Raw genomic sequence first — 13,895 nt, forward strand, 5'->3', positions numbered from 1 at the left:
ATTTCAATTCTCTGTCACAAACAAATGCTTCAATGTTGATACCATAAAGGCGTTAATTTGAGTGACTGCAATTCCATAAATGAGATTCAAGCTGATGGGAGTGGAAAAAGAGTCTGACACAAATAATGCCTAGTAGAAAGTATAGAAAACAAACTCCTTTCAAGAAAGAGATGGCAGAAATCACTAATGGGAATCAGTTAAACTAGGAAGGCCTGGGAGAAGAGGCCCTTAAAAGGTTTCTCTGTAAGAGACACTATATATTACCAACTTGCCAAACAATAATACTTCAATATATCTTTTCCAACATGGCACAAAAGACTGGCTCCAAAATGATTAGGAAAACCAACACTAGTCATGACTATAGAGTCCATACATGGCATAAGTTGGCACTGAAAGCAAGGACCATTCTGTATAAAAAGCCATATTAAGTTAGGTCCTGGGCCTCGCCCAGATACATGCAGCTCATTTACAAGTGTCGTAACATCTGCCACTCCTTTACCAATTATCTAAGGGACTCACCGAGAAGTGCTCGACACTGCTGAGCAGTCTCTCCAGGTCCTATTGCTATAGTAACACTAAAACTTAAGCTTAATTTAAATGGAAACATTTCCCCGAGTTTCCTTTCCTATAGTCTCTACTAAAGGAATTTCTAATATAGACAAAAACAGAGCAGATATCAAACTCCCACGTATGTATCACTTGTTTTCAACAACTTGGCATATGCCTGCAATCCCAGCATTTGAAAGGCAGAAGCATCAAAAGGATCAGAAGTTCAAGGTCATCCTTGGCTGCCCAAAAGATTGAATTTGGCTTGATCTACAAGGAACCCAGCTTCATAAAACACAAAGAAATTATCAATCACCACAAATCTTGTTTCCTTCTCCTCTACGCCATTTCATCAGTAAATATTTCAGTTAGATTGTAAATTATACAAATTGTTCACAGGTATATCCATTTTGTAGCATTAAATATATATATGTATATATATATATGTATATATATATATATATATATGGTTTCTCCTTATATTTTAATAAGACAAGCAAAAGTAACAATATTGGTTAGTTTGTTGTTTTGGGACAAGGTCTCTGTATAACCCAGGACAACTAGAACTGGCTTAATTTATCAGGCTGGCCTTGAATTTTCAATTATCCCGCCTCAGTCTCCTGAATGCTAGAATTAAGGTGTATAGTGTCAAACCTGGTTTCACTTTTCGTCTTTCTCAGGGTTGGTAAAGGGCTATTATTAATTACCTCCCCTAATATACAATCTAATCATTAGCAGCGAGTGTTACAGATTTAATAGACATCCAGGAACCTGGAAGATGGTTCAGTTGGTAAAGTGTCTGCTATGCAAACATAAGAACCTGAGTTCAGATATCCAGTACCCATGTAAAATTCAGACATGGCGGCACACATCTGTAACCCCACCACTGGGAGGCAGAGACAGATAAATACAGGGAGCTTATTGAACAGTCAAACTTGTTAACAAGTGAACTTTAGGTTCAATGAAGAAACCCGGTACACCACACACACACACACACACACACACACACACACACACGAGAGGGGGGGAGGTCTTTGTCAGATCCCATCTTTCCTCATGCAAGTTATCAAATCAGTCATGTCAGAAGATCAACTGATCCACCTTAAGTGGGACGCATGCTTGGCCTCACATACCAAATTCTGTCATGCAAGATCCATTTTGCTTCTGCAAAATCAAAGCAGCAAGCCCCATTTTAAAGGGAAACTTTCTTCTTTAAACATCAATATTGAATACAAAACCATCTCAAAAGTGAAAAGAACCAGGTTGTACATTAATAAAAAAGGATCACACTCATCGGCTCTCAAGCCAGATTGTGTAATAACATAATGGCTCCATAAATCAGTGCAACTACCCATTGCACCAACAACAGGGAGAAGAGATAGTTTTAAATCATCTCAGATGCTGGAAACATTACCTGCAGCCACTCAAGCAAGCTGGGAAGTTTATGTTTGCTCCCAAGGCTTTACACTGGATTATGGGAACTTCTAGCGCATGGTTTCACTCTGCAAGCAATCAGGAATCAGGATACATGCACATACATCCACATACATACACACATATACCTTTCTCATACATAACTCTGATAAAGTTCTTGTTCCATGTTACTACCACCAATACAGTATTTCACACAGAAATAGTTAAGCACACAACTGCTGTATTTTCAAGTGTGCACCTGCTCTATTGTTCCACCCAGCTCCCTCACTCTACAGATGTCTGCAATCTCCAAAGCATCATGTTGATGCATTTGAAAACACTCTACCTTCCACACATATGTGTCGTGGATACAGTGCACAGCAGTGAGAAGAAACAAAGAGCCCTATTAGGGTGACGAGTTACAGAGAGACAGATGCTAGACATAGTTAGGCAGAGGTGATCAATTAGTCAGACACAACCTCAAGGGAATAAAAGGGAAGAGAGATGGCACTGCCTTCATCTGAGATGGGGAAAGTTGTGGACGGAGGAGGGTGTTTGGAGGGTTTGGATAAACTGATAGGAATTAGAATCTCTAGGTGGAAATGACAGAGAGGCAAGCATAAAGTTCTGTCATTCTTGAAAGAAATGTGCTAAGACATATAAATTTGGGAGTAGTTGGCAAGAAGGTACACATGCCTATAGTCTTAGGGGGCTGGGACAGGTATTTAATTAAGCCCGGGAGTTGAAAGGTCACACGGTGAGCTCTCTTCTCAAGAATTAATAAGCAGGGGCTAAGGAAATGTTTTGGCACTTAAAGCGCTTGCCACACAAGCAAGAGGATTGGAGTTCAGATCCCCAGAATCCTCATAAAAGTTGTGTGGGTGTAGTTAGCCACTTGCCTGCAATTCCAGCGTCAGAACGCAGGGATCTGAAAAGCATGCTGGCTAGTGAGATTTCCCATATCTTTAAGCTCTGGATTTGACTGAAAAACCCTGACTCGGTGAATATGGTGGAGAGGAAAGAGTTAGATTTCTAACATCAACGTGAGATTTCTCCATATGTACACATGGGTATACACATACACACAAAGAAAATTGTTTATGTTTGACACTGATGTCACTATTAATAACTCAATATATTATTGTCACCTAAAACAAATATTATTAATAGCAATAATAAGCCACTCACGTACACATCATGTCACCTTGATTGAGTCAATGATCATATTCTTATCAAAAACTTCAATAAAATGGAGAAAAACTCCGTCCATCACTCCTTGTCAAGACGGGTACTCACTTTTTGTATCTCCTCATGGAATCTGAATGTGGCCATGGGCAACAAACCTGATCGCAAGTTCAGACACCAACAATATAGTTTTCAGATCACAGGCAACATGACATATTGATTATGGAAAAAGCAATAGTGGTTCCATGACACTTCACCAAAGGAACAGTTTAAGTGAAGCATGTTCCAGTTTCTCCCCCTGCCTTTCCTCTAAGTTCAAAATGCCCCCTACCCCATAGAAGCTGTTCTAATGATTGCTGGCACTATAGAAGGCCTAGGCAGTTTGAATGCTCACCTTACGAGACCTGGATAGAGGTGGGCAGTCCTTGGGCTTCCCACAGGTCAGGGAACCCTGATTGCCCTTCGAGCAGATGAGGGAGGGGGACTTGATCGGGGGAGGGGGAGGGAAATGGGAAGCGGTTGTGGGGACGAGGCAGAAATCCTTAATAAATAAATAAATTTAAAAAAAAAAGAAGGCTTCTAGGGGCTGGGTGGATACTGCAGGTTCTACAGCTGTGGATGCTGACGCGACCTTTAAAATTTGACCTCATTGAAAAAAATGAAAGCCACAATCCAATGATAGACCTAAATTAGAATTGTTGCTAGTACCCTATCCCAAACCTGTTGGCACAAGAGTCAAAGCAGAAAACTTAACATGAAATCAAATTAACAAACATTTCTTAAGCACAGCATGAGTGTAGCTTATTATAATTTGGAAAATTCCACAGTATTTATCAACTCCCAAGCAAGGCTGTGATGCTCAAAAGTGTACCACAGTAGACGTCAGTGGTAGCCACAGAGCTATGGCTCTGGGTGTGTTGCTATAGCAACTGTGTACTCAGCAGCAACATGCTGTCTGTTTCTCACCAGCCCAGAACCAGAAGCAGAAGAAAAAAGCTAGCTTCCTGATGGGAGCAACCCAGGGAGTCTGAACACAAGCTGTCTCCATCATTCCTGTGCACACACAGGAGACTTCCATTCAGCGGTCTGAAACTGTTTCACCTAACTCTTAGGGAAAAAAGTCACACAATTGCTTTTCTCTGCCACATAAACACAATCAACACACTTGAGCACAATGCATTTAGAGATATTTTAGGGTATCTGAGGACTGTCAGGATCATATATTTAGCTGGGCCTAGGTATGAGAAGGGGCTTCTCTGGAAAGGAGATGGAGAAGTGGCGAACCATTTGAAAAGTCATCCCGAGAAACATTCTTTAAAGGAGATATATATATATATATATACTCCTGAAAGTCCTCTGAAGTTCTCTGTGTTAGACTTGATGCCCAGGGTAGTACCATCAGGAGCTTGTAAAATCTTTGAGGTGGGAGAGCTGGTGGAAGGTCCATAGGTCATTGGCCATGTGCCCTTAAAGGAGATTATAGGATCCCAGTCCTACCCCGTCTCTGCTCTCCAGCTCATGAGGTAAGCCATTTTGTCCTACCGTAGACTCAAGTTATTCTGTTATAGTTATGAAAAACTGCCCAGCACAAGCGTGGTAAGAAGTAAGCAGCAGGGATGCCATTCCTGCAGAGGAGGGGAACTCAAAGGAGGGACGGCAAACAGCGAGCAAAAGGGGCCCTGACGTCATGAAGTCAAAGCCCACAACCTACTTTAGGATGTTCCACATTAAAATGAAGTCACACAGAAATTGTCCAACATACCTTTTCTACTGGCAGGAAGTCATTTTCTACTTCGATTGACCTTGGTCTCAGTTTAATTGGCTTGTCTTTGAAGATATCGCCAAAGCCCACTCCTTTGACTTTCTTGGGCTGGATGGCTACAGTTGCCACTGTCCCGTTGGCACCTTCGGATTTGGTACTGCTTGAATCACCCCCATCGCTCTCGGAGCCTGTGGTTTCTCTTAAGCCTGTCAACAGTGGGGATGAGGAGAGAAAGAGCTCAGAAATCAGCCAGAGGCCACAATAAAGAACTTCCCAGCCAGCCAGAAGCCATCTCTCAGAGTGGGACTGGGCTTCTGCACTGGGGGCACTGAGTATGCTGACTCAGGCTGTCTCGGAGCTTTGCTTGGTCTTCCTACCCCCAGACTTTAATTTTAAACAGTGATTCAAAATAACTTTTCAGAAACTCTAATTTCATGCTGATCTCGCTGTACATGTGACATTTGACATGCTTCAGTCAAAGCCTGGTTCTGATCCAAAATTTTTACCCATGGTTTGTGTTAATACCCATCCTTGCCACCCATACCTGGCCTTCCCACTCAGTAAGTACCATGTACTGTACCTCTAAATTTTCTGATTCATGTCAATTAGCAATTAACAATGAAAGTAACATTTCCTAAAGGGAAAATGTAAAGCTAAAAGTGATTCAAGAAAATTAGCAATTAAACCACACAAAATTATGACTGCCAAAGCCTTAAATCTCTTTGGATAGCTTCACAAGGAACAAATGCATGCAGGCATGTTCCTCTAAGAAAGCATTAAACTGAACTCGACATTGGGATAGTGTTTCTTAGAAAGATAATGGTGTTTGTTAAAGACAGAACAAAAACTGCCTTTCCAGAGGCCAGAATCCCAACCCTATGACTCTTCCTCCTTCCTCTACAACCACCATCTTCCCAAAGCTGAATTCTTTTCCAAGGGAAACACAGGGGCATGACAGTCTCCCTTTAACCTCTTGTGCCATATGTTGGGAGGTATATAAGAGAGTTATCAGCAAGACACTCAAAACATTTACCTCCCCAGACGCTTGTTCCCTAGGCTTTGCCAACATGCATGTTCCTAAAAAGATGAACCTAATTGAGTCTGTTAATTTCTGGGTATATATTCTTCCTTTAGTGGTCAGGATATCAATTATGCCAACAAAGGGAAGGGTTCAAAGGATATTTTTAGGAATATTTAGTACTGTCACTAAACCATAACTCTAAGGTTCTAGATGTGTAGGGTAGCTTCTGGCCATTTATCCACTATCTCCTGACCGTAACAACGCCCTTGAGGTGAAAGAATGTCATTAAATTTCTTTTACTAGTGGCCAGTTGTACATTAGCTTCCTGTGGCTACCTAGTCCACAGAAACGATACACCAAATAACTGTTCACATGGAATATCATAAAATGTTGAAGTCATTTAAGTGAGGAAGTCCCAGAGCAAAGAAAACCTGTTAAATACAAACGTAAAATATAGAAAGGTCATTAGAGATTACTAACAGCGTTAGGAATAAAAGCCTTAGAAAAAATGGTTTCCTTTGATGCTGCTATTCATCTTCCATAAAGTAGTATTTCTAAGCCAAGAGGGTGGGAGGGAGGAAGATAGCTGGTGCATATTTTAGTTAACTAAAGCACAGCATTTGTGAGCAAAAATCGAGGCCATAATAAGGAGGGGGCCAGCTGCACTTCATAGGACCCCATTGGTGTGTACAAACATGGAGAACCCCTGGATTAGCTATCTATTCCTATGTTTATCTGTTCATTGTTTCTGGGAATACCCTGCTGGAGATATAATTTTGGAGTCCAAATATTGTGTCATTCCCCTTTAACATGCTCTTATTTTGCTGTATGGATTCTTTCTATGTGATAAATGGCTTGCATATTCTTTTCATGTTTGGAAAGAACCATTGAGGGCGAAACAGTGTAAAGAAACCACATCATCTTCCATCACCTATCGCCACCACCACCTCCTCTGCCGCCACCACCACTCTCACCACCTCCTCCACCCCCACCACCACAACCACAAGACCACCACCACCACCACTCACCACCACCCACCACCCACCACCACCTCCACCTCCTCCACCACCAGCACCTCCACCTCCTCCACCTCCACCAGAATGCAGCAGGACAAATGGGGCAGAGAGTATCTATCTGGTTTAGTTCTTCAGAAAGAGGAATTCGGGGGGTTCTTCTGTAGCTCACCCTTAGCTACAGCTATAACCTGGTCTTCACTGCCACCCTAATTTCAGCAAGTTTCCGCTTGTAGGCATTTGCAGCCTTCAGGCTCATCTTAATAACTTCATATTAGTACTTGTAAGAAAAAGCCTATTATACAGGGAAGAGCGGCACAGTCATTCAGCCACACAAGCATGGCCTGGGAAGGAAACACACGGCAGATTTTTCTTCCAGAAATTCTGGCAGCCTGATTCTATAATTTTTGAGAATGTAAATTATACAGCTAAATGTTTGCATTGATGCAATAACTCAAAAATCTAGTTCTTTTCCTTGGAAGGAAAGAAACGTGAATTTATTTTCATGTGTGTTAGGTATTCCTTCTTTTGGTTACTTGTGACTATCATGGGTATCTTCTTATCATATTCATATTCCGAATGCTAGATGGCACTCTCAGGCAGTTCGACCTACAGAGTGGAATGTAGGCCAGGGCCATTTAAGGAAGGGCACATTATTGGTCCATGAAGAGGTAGTGTAAAAAGGTATGAGGGTTTAGAAATGACTTCAGCAATTCGACTTTATGCACTGGTGTGATGATTTCCAGATACCTGGTCAGGCCAGGGCATGGGGATGAACAAGGTCAGATCTCCCCACTGAACACAAGGAGCACACTGCAGGCTAAGTCCTATGCATTGTGCACTTGTTCAGAGTGGAACAGAAAGAAAAATACCCTCACTTCAAGCATTTGAGGGCAGTTCTGGTGCTCCTGTCTGAAGCTCTTTCATCACATGTATGTATATAGTTCATGGATATGAATATATGTGCACCACAGTGAATATTCTTCCCTCCCGATGCAAACAGAGTAAAGCCTCCTCAGATTTGCTTCTGCTAGTCCTATGGCTGTCCACTGTGGTACAATTCACCCTAGCTTCAGCACCCATCAGTTCCTGATTGTTTTAATTTGACACCTCCATGTGTAGTGCTTGGGATGTAACAAGAACTGTTCTACGGGCATCATGAAATTAATTCATACATCTCATTTCTTCAGCTTTTGGCAGCCTTATTTTACAATACAAAAGGCTGCCCATGGGTCCTGCCAAAAGAAGTCTGCCGTGTGGTGATTAGCTGGATGAGCAAAGCAACCCACTGTATCTGGCATGGACTTCCATGCCAAAATTTTCTTTCTTTGAACCACACAAATGACGAATGACCCATTTGGAAAAAGCAGTAGCTAGGTGAGTTTGATATCTCCACCAGAAGCCATCTTCCACTGCCATGACAAAAGCTACTGCTTCATTCTCTGCAGGCACGGTTCATGCACATATGTCATACACATGAGAAAGGCAGAAAGCGAACAAGACAGCGCCAGGATTGGTGGGAAGAATGCTCTTGTAGCCCACACCAAGGAAATGCCACTTATTGCAGGCAAATAAGCCCATATCCTTGGCTCAGAAATTCGCAGACACTGGGCATAAGCGTGGGCGGCTCAGGAAAAGCGCAGCTGCATCAAAAGCCACAGGTGCTCCGATCTTATCTTTATGATTGCCTCCTGCTTAAGGTCACTCACTGTAAAGGCGTCTGTGGCCCTCCGTCTTTCCCGGTGCAGCACGATACAGAATTGTCCCTTCAAAGGTAGTCTTTCCTGACAGTGAATGAGAGAAGAGAAGGGGGAGAGAAAAACAAGACAGGGGGCAGAGGGGAGCAAATGATAGCAAAAGAAGGAAAAAGAAGAGTCTTTAACTGAACTTGCCTTCATCCATGCAATTAATTAAAGACCATTAGGCAGAGTTTCAGAATGTTACAGAATGAGCCCAAAGTCCCCAAGTGATCACAATGGCAAGAAATAACCAGATTTGGGGCTTGCCTCTAAAATGACCGGCATGTATGTTGTGCCCAGTTAAAACTTGGAAGTCATTTCATATTTTAACTTAAGAATAGGAAAACCTCAATTAATCAGAGAGAATCCAATTCCCAGGATTATCCCATTAACTCAGTGGGCAAGTGCACTCTTCTCTTTGGAGAGTATGACCTACATAAAACAGAGCTGGCCTTTCTGCCTCTGTCTTTTATACCCGGAGCCCCACATGGTAAAAGCTGATATTCAAGCCCCAGTATTCTAAACAAGGCACAGAATCCTCGGAAAATTTGTTGGGTAGGGGTGTGGCTCAGTAGCAGATTATTCGCTAAGCACACATAAGGCACTAGGTTGGATCCCAGCATCATAACATGAGGAAATAGAAGATTTGTCACTTCTCAACACCTTCAAGAGAGACCAGATATTAACAAACTACAGGGGACATTTTACTGGTGAGATTTGAAACCAATAGTGGCACCCCTACCAACATGAGGGGATGTTTCGGTTTAGCATCAAGGATATCAGAGAAACCCTATTTCTTGAGACATCTTAATTGAGGTTTTGCTGTGTCAATAATGAGTCTGTACTTAAGCACTGAGGACATAGGACTCATCCAGCATCAAATATCATAATTTTTGATACAATATCATAGGACTGAACACATAGCTAAAGCCCAACTATCACTGGATCATAAGAGCACAGATGCATATATTGCTCCAATTTAAGTATACACATATCCACCCACCTTCCCAACACACACACACACACACACACACACACACACAACACAGAGAATATCACAAGATGGTAAGATGATTTGAAGAGTAATCCCAATTAATAAATGTATTATTAAAAGAAAAGTTCTGTTATAGCTCAAACAGGGAGGCAGGCTTATACTCTCAGAGTAAGTTGAGAAGTGCGAAGCATAGGCAAAGCGTAACAGGGAGTGTAACTGAAAGGGCAGAGAGAAGCTTCTCTCACGCCTTACAGACTCCGCTGTCAGAACAGGACCCCCTGACAGGGTCAGTTGCTAGGCCTTGTCACTCTCAATTGATGACACCAATTATAAATAGTCAGAATGCTCTAAATAGATTGTCATTCCCATGTGTTACAGAAATGGTAATATGCCCTGGTTTGGAAATCTGCCCTTTGGGTCATATGTGCTGCAGCCGATTCGAGTCAGAAGTTAGGCATTCAAGTCACTACCTATGTGTGGGCCCAAGAATAAGGTATGCATAAGCAACCTCAGCTGCCCAGGAAGCTGAGGCAGGAGGGTCCTTGGAGAAAAGCTCCGGCTACATATAGAGTTCCGGGCCTTGAGATGCAAAGTGATGTCATGTCTCAAAAAAATAATCACTGTCTACAGAAGAACAATCTAGGGAAGCAACAGAGTTTTGCAAACATGCTTCTTGAGGAGCTCCATGCCAAAAGCAGAGCAAGTTAGCAGCTAAGTTTTATTTGAACAAATTTTCCCTGACTTAACTTCCAGGAGGTCACCATTACTCCTAAAGCGCAGCTGCTGGTGTGAGAACAGGCCTTCTACAAATGAATAGCTGCAGTCTTCGCAGTGGCAGCAAGGAGGAGGAATAAGAGAAAAAAGTCAACATTCCAGTGATGCTCCTGAGTCCAGCCGGGCTTGCATGTGCTCTGCCGGAGGAGCTGAAAATCCCAGTGGCTGACAGGCCATCGTCCTGCTGTGTGCACTGTCACTCAGGCCACTCTGCAAAGTCCCCCTGCCCACCAGCAGCAAGGCAATCAGAGAGGTAACCTGGGCTAGGCTAGGGGAAGGATGCATAGGTGCTCTTACTTGAGTCAGGAGCGAAAGAGACAGGCAATCAGAAAGCTTATGCATATGAGCAATGTTTATCTTGCTGGGGGGAATATTTTACTAAGACCATTAAATATAAGGGTTTTTTGTTGTTGCTTTTATAGGCAGGGTTACTCTGTGTAGCCTTGGTTGTCCTGAAAGTCACTCTGTAGACCAGGCTGGCCTCAGACTCACAGAGATCCACCTGTGTTTGCCTCTCTAGTATGGGATTAAAGGCGTGAGTCACCATATTGACTTAGATATCAGTTCTTGAAGGCAGCAAAAACTATAGAAGGGAAGAGTTTTAAAATTCAGACACAAAACTCTATGTGTATGTCAGCACCTAACTCTTCCTGAAACTCCATTTTATCTACTGGTTAACTGCTATTCATTGCCAATAGAACACAAACCCAAACCCAATATCACTAAATACTAAAAATGATAAGTGTCTGGTGAAAATGCCTTTAATCCCAAAAATTCTATCTCTCAGAATATGGGAAACAATTGACAATGTTCCTATAGCTATAGGATAGTTTTTTTAAGGGGTGGGCTCACGTATTTCAGGCTGGCCTTAAACTATCTATGTAGCTAAGGACGACCTTGAAATTATGATACTCCTGCACTCACCTTCCCCAAACACTGGGATTATAATTTTGTGCCAACATGCCTAGCTTATTCAGGTACTAGGGATCAAATCCAGGGTTTTGTGCATGCTTGGCAAACATTCTAAAAACTCAGTTACATCTCCGGCCCAAGGACTTTAAAAAAGTAATTATAGTTTTAAAACAATTATTTGAAATTAAGTAGTATCAAAACTGTTAAAATGGAAAATTCACATATATTTAAATATGAGGCAAAATATAAATTGAAATTGGATCATAATCACATGTAATTTTTTTTTTTGGTCACTAAGTCCAAATAAATCCCAGAGCCAGGAAAATGTGTGATTATAATATTTGCCAATTAGCTCTATTTCACTCTATTTAGTCAGTGGGAGCAAATGCACAATTATAGATAAAAAGACAATTTAATCAACATGTATGATTGGGGTAAGAATGACCTCAGCTTTAGTCAGGTTTGAAATTCACCAGCTACTGGGTGAGAAGTTGACCTGCTTGTGTGGTGGAGCTGATGGCAGAATATGTGCAGGAAGCTGGCATGCCATTCTGGTCTCCTAACTCAAGCCAGGCCACAGCTGAAGTGGAATTACTTTGTACATACGTGTTGTCATCTGGTACCAGGCCAAAGAAGCACACCATGAATGACCACACCTGCTATCTTAGGACTTTGCACTCTTGAGGCATAGGTTTCTATGTTCTGTTTCAGAACAACGGAATTTACTAAAAGCCTTTTCTGTGTGTTTATTTATGTGATGTGAGAAAGTCCATTTCAGTCGTTAAAAAAAAATGTTTGTTGGGTTCCACTCTGTAAGCCCTGTCTGATCACTTCTTACTGATAATCAATGACAGCTGAGACCAAAAGGAAGACTGGACCTCATGACCCTCCTAGTAGAGCATCAAGGACCACCTAAGAAAATGTGAAACACATACACACACAATCTTAATCTACTCATCCCTAGATCTAATGATCAATCTCTTGAATAACAAAAGAGAAATGAAACTATCACAAGCCAGACAACGAGGAACTAATGGACAAAGAGCTCAGCTGCTTTAGAAATAGATTGTACAGAAGGAGGACCTATGACGGAGAAAGTGACAGATTCAGAGAAATTTAAAACATGTCAACCCATCACTGTGTATGTGCCTTATTTGGATCCAGATTCATGTCAACAAATTCCATACAAAAAAGGTTATTAGAGGATAGTGAACATGGAGTACATGTTGAATTATTTAAGGAATCGCTGCAATTTTGTGTGCATGTAGTAATGGTACTTTAAGAAACCCTTTTATTGATAAATATTAAAATATTTATGGGTGGAATTATCTAATGTCAAGGAGTTTCTTTAAGATAAAATAGAGCAGGAATGTGTAGGGACATAATGTCAACAAATTAGCCATAGGCTGAGAACTGATCAACTGACCAACAGGTACAAAGGAACTTTTTGCATTATTCATATTTTACCTATGTTTAAAATCATTGATAACTAAGGATTTTTTAAAAATATATTTTTGAAATGTATTTTTGAAAAAATACATTTAAAGTGTTACAAGCTCCAAGTATGGTAAAAAAAATGTTTTCAAATTTAAATATGCAAAAAGTTCTGCTACTACTCAACTATGGACCAACCCATATGACTATTAAAACTGTCCTTGGCAGAACAAATTATCCTGAATAGGAGTTATGAATCAAATGATATATGTAAAATTGTATGAGAAGCAAGTTGTAGAAATTTTTACCTGTCATTCAAGATAAAATGCTTTCCTGAAGTAATAATAGGCTAATTAAGAATGCATTAAACACCAACCATGTGGCACATAGTCAATGACATTGCTTCTTTTATAAGGACAATGCCAATGTTTCCTCTGTCAGAGTCATTTATTAATATACAAAACTCATAACTTCAGATATTATTTGCAAAGTATACAAATAAGAATGCATACATTCAAAGGAATGAGTGAAGCAAAGATGTACAAGAACATATTGTACACAATGCTCTCTCCATATCAGGATACAGATTTTAGCCCTCATCCTAATACCTGTCAGCACTTAAAAGAATATTTATGTGATATCATTGTAATCTCTAAAAATTACAAATACGGTACAAAGATTAGGATTTAACTTAGCTGCACAGTCATGTAATTAAGCAAGGATTATAGAAAAATGGATTGCCATTTACAAAGATTATTAAGTGGGTTGACCAAACAAAGACTCTGATAAAGTACATTTTGGCTCATAAAACACAAAAAAAAACTAGACGTTATGTGTACACTAACTACATTTTGTATTATCAATTATAGGACAAAATCAAATATGCATTTACTGTAATTATAGGCAATGTAATCACTGGGGGAATGTGGTGAAGTATACATGGGTCCTCCCCATAAAGTTCATGTTTATTTTTTAGAAATTCCTATGAATTACTTCAAAACAATAAAGTTTTTTTTTTCAAAAAAAGTAAAATATATCCAACGTCCTAACACTATTCTCTGGCGAATGGGGTAGGGAGAGAATAAGCAGACCACTCTAAAAT

At 40.8% G+C, this 13,895-nt stretch overlaps 1 protein-coding gene across 1 annotated transcript in view; it reads right to left on the minus strand.

The window, feature by feature from the left end:
- Positions 1-13,895, minus strand: part of LOC121441312 (SH3 domain-containing kinase-binding protein 1-like) — a 167,395-nt gene that overhangs the window by 138,181 nt on the left and 15,319 nt on the right. Inside the window, exons 5-6 of the mRNA XM_041642448.1 lie at positions 8,650-8,724; positions 4,907-5,112 (exon numbers count right to left, since the gene is read on the minus strand). Coding sequence (XP_041498382.1) covers positions 4,907-5,112; positions 8,650-8,724 — 281 coding nt within the window. The remainder of the gene's footprint in view (positions 1-4,906; positions 5,113-8,649; positions 8,725-13,895) is intronic.

The sequence above is a fragment of the Microtus oregoni genome, unplaced genomic scaffold, assembly GCF_018167655.1.
Source record: "Microtus oregoni isolate MIOR12 unplaced genomic scaffold, Mior012 000074F_ref0000038, whole genome shotgun sequence".
Classification (NCBI taxonomy): Eukaryota; Metazoa; Chordata; class Mammalia; order Rodentia; family Cricetidae; genus Microtus; species Microtus oregoni.